The 7,500-nt window shown below is 51.5% G+C and overlaps 2 protein-coding genes across 2 annotated transcripts in view; one reads left to right on the top strand and one right to left on the bottom strand.

Moving 5' to 3' along the window:
* The window catches only part of LOC121851292 (epithelial membrane protein 2-like), a 4,761-nt gene extending 2,166 nt beyond the window's left edge, over positions 1 to 2,595 (top strand). Inside the window, exons 3-4 of the mRNA XM_042345105.1 lie at positions 1,607 to 1,747; positions 2,163 to 2,595. Of these exons, the coding sequence (XP_042201039.1) occupies positions 1,607 to 1,747; positions 2,163 to 2,317 (296 nt within the window). The 3' untranslated portion in view covers positions 2,318 to 2,595. The remainder of the gene's footprint in view (positions 1 to 1,606; positions 1,748 to 2,162) is intronic.
* A 1,987-nt stretch (positions 2,596 to 4,582) lies between these two features.
* Positions 4,583 to 7,500, bottom strand: part of LOC121851254 (glutamate receptor ionotropic, NMDA 2B-like) — a 4,086-nt gene continuing 1,168 nt past the window's right edge. Inside the window, exons 2-3 of the mRNA XM_042344952.1 lie at positions 5,623 to 5,825; positions 4,583 to 4,739 (exon numbers count right to left, since the gene is read on the bottom strand). Coding sequence (XP_042200886.1) covers positions 4,583 to 4,739; positions 5,623 to 5,825 — 360 coding nt within the window. The remainder of the gene's footprint in view (positions 4,740 to 5,622; positions 5,826 to 7,500) is intronic.

Below are 7,500 nucleotides of genomic sequence, written 5' to 3'. Positions count from 1 at the left end.
TGTATGAGTGAGTGTGTGTGTGAATGAGTGTGTGAGTTTTCTCTTTGACCGTACCTTCAGCTCCCCTCTCGACTCTCTCCCCCTCTCGCCCCCTCCCTCCCTCCCTTCCCTCCCCTCACCCTGATCATTTCCCCCCTCCTCGCTCCCTCCCCTCACCCTGACCATTTCCCCCCAATGCTCGGGTCCTGACCCAACTGTGCAGCGCCTCGGGACGTCCTCCTGACGTGAAAGGCGCTTTATAAATGGAATCTTGTTGTTGTTGTTGTTGTTGAGTGTGTGTGTGTGTGTGTGTGAGTGTGTGAATGAGTGTGTGAGTGGGTGTGTGTGTGTGTGTGAATGTGTGTGAGTGAGTGTGCGAGGGCCTACTGATTGTTCCCCTCTCTCTCTGACGCTCTCTCTCTCTCTCTCTGACGCTCTCTTGCGCGCTCTCTCTGATGCTCTCTCTCTCTGACGCTCTCTCTCTCTGACACTCTCCTCTCTCTCTCTCTCTGACGCTCTCTCTCTCTCCCTGACACTCTCTCTCTCTCTGACGCTCTCTCTCTCTGACGCTCTCTCTCTCTCTCTCTCTCTGACGCTCTCTCTCTCTCATGCTCTCTCTCTCTGACGCTCTCTCTCTCTCTCTCTCTCTGACGCTCTCTCTCTCTCTCTGATGCTCTCTCTCTCTCTCTGACGCTCTCCCTCTCTCTCTGACGCTCTCTCTCTCTCTCTGACGCTCTCTCTCTCTCTGGCTCTCTCTCTCTCTCGCTCTCTCTCTGACGCTCTCTCTCTCTCTGACGCTCTCTCTCTCTGACGCTCTCTCTCTCTCTCTCTCTGACGCTCTCTCTCTCTGACGCTCTCTCTCTCTCTGACGCTCTCTCTCTCTCTCTCTGACACTCTCTCTCTCTCTCTCTGACACTCTCTCTCTCTCTCTCTCTGACGCTCGCGCTCTCTCTCTCTGATGCTCTCTCTCTGATGCTCTCTCTCTTTCTGACGCTCTCTCTCTCTCTCTCTGACGCTCTCTCTCTCTGATGCTCTCTCTCTCTCTGACGCTCTCTCTCTGATACTCTCCCTCTGACGCTCTCTCTCTCTCTCTGACGCTCTCTCTCTCTCCTCTCTCTCTGACGCTCTCTCTCTCTCTCTGGCTCTCTCTCTCTCTCTCTCTCTCTGACGCTCTCTCTCTCTCTCTGACGCTCTCTCTCTCTCTGACGCTCTCTCTCTCTGATGCTCTCTCTCGCTCTCTCTCTGACGCTCTCTCTCTCTCTGACGCTCTCTCTCTCTCTGATGCTCTCTCTCGCTCTCTCTCTGACGCTCTCTCTCTCTCTGACGCTCTCTCTCTCTCTCTGATGCTCTCTCTCGCTCTCTCTCTGACGCTCTCTCTCTCTCTCTCTGACACTCTCTCTCTCTCTGACGCTCTCTCTCTCTCTCTCTGACGCTCTCTCTCTCTCTCTGATGCTCTCTCTCTCTCTGACGCTCTCTCACTCTCTGACGCTCTCTCTCTCTGACGCTCTCGCTCTCTCTGATGCTCTCGCTCTCTCTGACGCTCTCTCTCTCTGACGCTCTCTCTCTCTCTCTCTGACGCTCTCTCTGTCTCTGACGCTCTCGCTCTCTCTCTCTCTCTGTGTTACAGATACCCAGCAGGTTGTCCAGGCGGCCATGATTCTGGCCGTGATCTTCACCTGTTTGTCGCTGCTCATTTTCCTGTGTCAACTCTTCACCCTGAAGAAAGGGCAACGTTTCATTGTCACTGGGATCTTCCAGCTCATCTCCTGTGAGTTTACCCCCTCCTACTGCCCCATCACCGCTCCCCCCCTCACCAACCACCGTCACCCCCCTCTCTCTCACCCGCCCTCTCTCCGACACCCCCCCTCTCTCCCTCACCCCCTTCTCTCCCTCACCAACCTCCGTCACCCCCCTCTCTCTGTCACCCTCCCTCTCTCTCTCTGTTACCCACACTCTCTGTCACCTGGAACCTGGTTGTTAGTCAATTGGTGAGTCGCTTTTCTGAGGTTAATAATCTCTTAAAAAAATACACTTGGACACGTCAATCCATGGCTGTTTGTGGGGACGTCGCCGGGCGCAATTGGCTGCTGTGTTTCTCACACAAAGCACACAGTCACTACACTCGACAGTGTATGTTGTATGTATCTAACTGTCTCCCCCCCCCCCCCCCCTCGTGTCCGCAGGTCTGTGTGTGATGATTGGTGTAACTGTCTTCACAAAGTGCTTCCCACCTGATGTCAACCAATGGTTCAGTTCTGGGTATATCTTGGCTTGGATTTCCTTCGTCCTGACTCTCGCCAGCAGCTCCATGTACTTCATCCTCCGGAAGCGGGAATAGGATCTGGCTTTTCCCCCGGGAAGGTCCCAGCCCGGACACACACACGAGTCTCCACTGGGGGGGAGGTGGGAAATTGAGTGACTTGCCTTACCCTGACCTGACCAGTCCCAGGACTGTTTTGACCCCAGCCTTTGCCCCTCGCTGTGTTTAACTGGATTTTTTTATGCCCTTTTAAATGGGAAATTGTTATTTTTATACCCACTCAAACCCACATTAATACTTTTATAGAGATATATTTTTCTTGATTTTATAATCTCGCTCTCCTCAACACATTTTATCCAGCTTTGGGGGGGGGCGGTTTGGGGAGGGTGGTGAGGCGCGGGGGGCGGCGGGGGTCTATGGTTTGTGTGTGTGGGGGTGAGATCTCTGTGTATGTTCACCCCAAACCCAAACCCACCCCCCCCTTCCCCCCACCCAACCACAGTCGTTGTGTAACATTATTCTTGTTGGGGTCAGTTCCCCTTTAAGGCAGGTGCAGCCTCAGTGCCAGCATCAAAGATGGCCGCCCCACCTTTCCTGAGGTGACTGACACCTGCCCTCAGCTCGGGCGGACCCACCCACACCCCTTAAAGAGGTAACGCTCCTCTTTTATGCAACATCGACCTTTAAAGGGATGAGGTTGTAGATAGATTGCAGGGGGTGGGTGCTGAGCTGCCTCCAACCCGAACCGCCCGCCCCCAACGCTCTCATTCTGATGTCATTTTTGCTTAATTTTATCAAAAAAAAGCTTTGATATAGCACCGTTAACCTCTCAAAGTATCAAGTGCAGTGACTGACTGTGTGTTTTGTGGGCGAACACGGCAGCGAGTGTGACCGAGAAAGAGAGAGAACACCTTTCTCTTCCCCCAGCGTCGTGGGAGATCATTAACATCTCATCTGAAGGACAGTGTCTCTCTCTCTCTCTCCCCCCAGCGCTGGTCTGGAGTGTCAGCCTAGACTGTGAGCTCAGAGACCCCGATGTGGGGCTTGAACCCACAGCCTTCTGACTCGGAGGCGAGTGAGTGAGTGATCTTTTGCCATCACTTAAACCCTCTCCACGCCCCCCCCCCCCCCACCCATGACACACTACCCCAGGCCTCGTTGCCCAGTTTGCTGTGGGAAAGACTTTGAGATCTGATGTGAAACGGGTTCCACCGATGTAAGTTGTCCCGGTGCCGGTATCAGGCGCAGCGCTGTCTCTCACCATTTTTGCTTTATAACAAGTTTTTATAAAAAGTAAAAAATTGCTAACAGTTCATGTGGTTTTCTTTCACTGACTTAAATGCTACCAACAGCCACTGGTTGGCAGTGGTTGTGTGGTAGAGGGCTTTACTGTGTCTCTACCCCTGACCTGGGAGTGTGGACGGACGCACAGTGTAGAGGGAGTAAAGTTTGACCGCACTTTTCAGCTGAATTCTGGCCACCAGCGCCCCCTACTGGTATGAATGAACGTTACAACTTGAAAGGGACAGACCAGTCACTGGGGGCAGGGAATCCTCCCCCCTCACCTACCGTTAACCCCGCAGCCAAAGCCCTAACTGACGGGGACGAGGGTCCTGGCTGGATAAGCAGCGGGAAAGCTTGGCCAGACAGCGCTCGGGCTCTGTCTCTCTCTCACTCAATGACCACGCGGTGTGTGGGTTTAGTTGGTTAGACTCCCAACAGTTACCCCCAACGCACTCTCTGGACTCAACTAAACAACCGGGTTCCTACTGACTGTTGGTAAACAGAGGCGCGTGTAAGGAAACTTGCCTAACGTGACTAACGGAATTCAACCCAGGTCCTCTCCTTTGCGAGGCGAGTGTACCAAGCTACTTATGGAGCTAAGGCGTTATACCAAATGCAAAGGATTATCTATACTAATAAAGACAAAATGTCTTGTGTGTCTGTCCACCAATAACGCAATAACCGATTGACGTAGAGACATGATTTATACCTCATCAGAAAGATCTTGCATGCGAGAGTGTCATGGGCATATTTCATTTTTTGGGGGGGTATTGTCTATTGTTTATGAGCTATATTAAAAATGCATTAATTAAGCTTCAAAATATGAGGTATGCATGGCAACAAATGTGCGACAGAGGAAATTGCAATCCTTCTCGAGAGATATATCTATACCAACAATGACGAAATGTATGTCTGTCCGTCAATAACGCAATAACCTCATCGGAAAAGTCTTGCATGTGGAGGGGGAGTGTCATGGGCATATTTTTGGATGCGATATGATCCCTAAACAAGTTGGTCATGTGTGGTACGACGCTTTTTCTTCAGATGCACACACAACGTTTAGGTCACGTCAAGTAGTTTGTGAGTGGAATCCACATTGGATGGTGGGGCGCGAGCGAGTCGTTCGTCGTCGGGAGGGGGGGAGGTGGGGGAGGCTAAAGTGGGGGCTGTTGCAGTGGCACAGATGAACAGGAGGGGGCAGTAGCAGCACAGGCTCCTGGATTGGGATGAACATGACGTGAGATGCGATCACTTGGAGCAGAGATTCCATCCCACATATGTATATGTATGTGTGTGTGTGTGTGTGTGCACTGACCAGTCAGTTAGTCCCACTCTAACACATTTCCCCATTATTTTGTATTCTCTCATCACCTCTGCAGCAACAGCAACTGGATCCTGTGTGTGTGTCTGTGTGTGTGTGTATATTTGTGTGTGTGTGTGTTGGGAGGGGAGACAATTTTCCTGCTGTAAACCATTTAATTTATCTTTCTATCTTTTTTATTGATTGTATTTTTATTGGGGGGGTGGGTGGGTGGGAGGTGGGGGGGGAAACTTGCCCAATGTTTCATCCTGCCGGGAATCAAACCCGGGACTCTCACTTGCGAGGCGAAGGCCCTAACCACTGAGTTACAGCAGTATAGAGCGCATAGCACGCAGCATAGAGCATGCAACACTCTGTACGTATCTCGCACAGCACACAGTACAATCCGAGAGAGCAGAGCCAAACAGAAGGAGTGAGCCTCGGAATGTGGGCTGCGGAGAGAGAGGGGGGAGGGAGAAGAGGGGAGAGAGAGAGGAGGGAGAGCGGAAGGGATAGGAAAAGGAGGGGGCAACGAGAGGAGGCCAGAGGAAGAGGAGGGGAGAGAGGGAGACAATAGGAAAGGGAGGAGAGAAAGGCAGGGGACGCGATAAAGTGAGAAGAGAGGGGAGAGGATGGGGAACGGAGAAGGTGGGGAGAGAGAGTGAGAGGAGAGGGTAGAGGTGGGAGAGGGGTGAGGGGTGGGAGAAGGAGGGAGAGGTGTGAGAGGGAGAGAGGAGAGGGGAAAGTGAGGGAGAGGCTGAGAGGAGAGGGGAGTTGGAGGGGGAGGGGGAAAGGGAGGGAGAGTGTGTGAGAGGAGGAGAGGGGAGAGGGTGTCAGAGGCCAGTTACCTAGGAACGCTGAGGGGGAGACGGTGCCATTGCTCCGGGAGACCATGACGCTGATTCCAGTCTCTATGAAAGGTACAGAAAAATCCACGACCTCAGAACGTTCTTCATTGATGGTCAGAGAGCCAACCGCCATGTGGGCCTTCTTCCTGACCACCTGAGAGAGAGAGAGGAGAGAGAGCATTAATAATAATAATAATAATAATAATCCTCTCATTTGATATAGCGCTTTTCACGTCGGAGACATCCCAAAGCGCTTCACAGAACACACTGTAAAGTGAAGTGACTGTATATTTGTGGGCGAACGCGGCAGCCGATTGCGCACAGCAATGCCCCACAAACAGTCGTAGATTGAAAATGACCAATTTATTATTGTTTTTGTTTTGGAGGAATTATTATTAGGCTCTGTGTGGAGTAAGGAAACCCTGTAACAGAACCATAATATTAATAATAAGCCTTGCATTTGACAGAGCGCCTTATCACGTATTCAAGACGTCTCGAAGCAGTTCACAGGATATACTGTGAAGTATAGATACTGTGTGTTTTGTGGGCGAAATGCGGTAGCCAATTGCGCCCAACGACGTCCCCATAAACAGTCATGGATGAGCGGCCAATTTTTATTTTGAAAGGATAATTACCTTCGAAAAGCGATTCGTCAATCGACTAACAACCGGGTTCCTACTTATTGCTGGTAAACCGAGGCATGTGTATGTGTGTGTGTATGTGTGTGCTCATGTGTGTGTGTGCAGAGTAAGGAAACTTGCCTAATGTTTCGCCCTGCAGCACACAGGATGTGTGAACACCCTCAGACCCTCTCCTTCCCTCTACTCTCTCTCTCCCTCTCACTCTCACTCTCTCTCCCCACCTCCTCCCTTCCCCAGGCAACATAAGGTGGGGAAAAAACACCATATTCAGTAACAGCGAAATTCAGTAAATCCTAACTGGATCAAAGAGTTTCACATCCCAGGGACGTCTCAAAACACTTCACAGGATTGATTCACTGGAAAGTGCAGTGAATGTGTGTTTTATAGGCAAATGTGGCAGTCTTTTTGGGCACAGTGACATACCCACCATGAAGTAAACAAGTGATTTTATCTGGGAGATTGTCGACCAGGATACCTGGAGAAAGAGAGAGAGAGAGACTCCCTTCTCTTTTCCCCCAGCGCCGCAGGAGATCTTTAATGAACAGGACGCAGATGTGGAGTCAAGTTTAACGTCTCATCAGCTGGACAGGGAATCCTCCCCCCTCACCTACCGTTAACCCCGCAGCCAAAGCCCTAACTGAGGGGAGAGTCCTGGCTGGATAAGCAGCGGGAAAGCTTGGCCAGACAGCGCTCGGGCTCTGTCTCTCTCTCACTCAATGACCACGCGGTGTGTGGGTTTAGTTGGTTAGACTCCCAACAGTTACCCCCAACCACACTCTTGGACTCAACTAAACAACCGGGTTCCTACTGACTGTTGGTAAACAGAGGCGCGTGTAAGGAGGGGGCGTCCCTCCAGGGAGAGAGAGAGAGAGCGCATTCCATTCCAACCATCTATCTCTGAGATTTCCATGTGTAGGTGGGATGTGGAGAATTCTCAGCTCGGTTTGGATCTTAAACAACAGTGGTGGGTTTACGCATGTGTCAGACACCCGACTGACCCAAAAAACATTTTTTTCAAATCTGAAAGGCAGCACCTCTGACAACACGGGGCTCTCTCCCCCCAGCCCTGCCCTGGAGCGTCAGCCTGGACTGTTGAGCTTAAAGCCCTTGCTTGGGGCTTGAACTCACAAAATTCTGACTCGAGACGAGTCTGTGCGGGTGACTGAGTCAACCATAATAGTGATAAGC

This window comes from Callorhinchus milii, unplaced genomic scaffold, assembly GCF_018977255.1.
Source record: "Callorhinchus milii isolate IMCB2004 unplaced genomic scaffold, IMCB_Cmil_1.0 Scaffold31, whole genome shotgun sequence".
In the NCBI taxonomy this organism is placed as follows: domain Eukaryota; kingdom Metazoa; phylum Chordata; class Chondrichthyes; order Chimaeriformes; family Callorhinchidae; genus Callorhinchus; species Callorhinchus milii.
The sequence above is the reverse complement of the archived record's forward strand: the minus strand, read 5'-3'. Positions and strand labels throughout refer to the sequence as shown.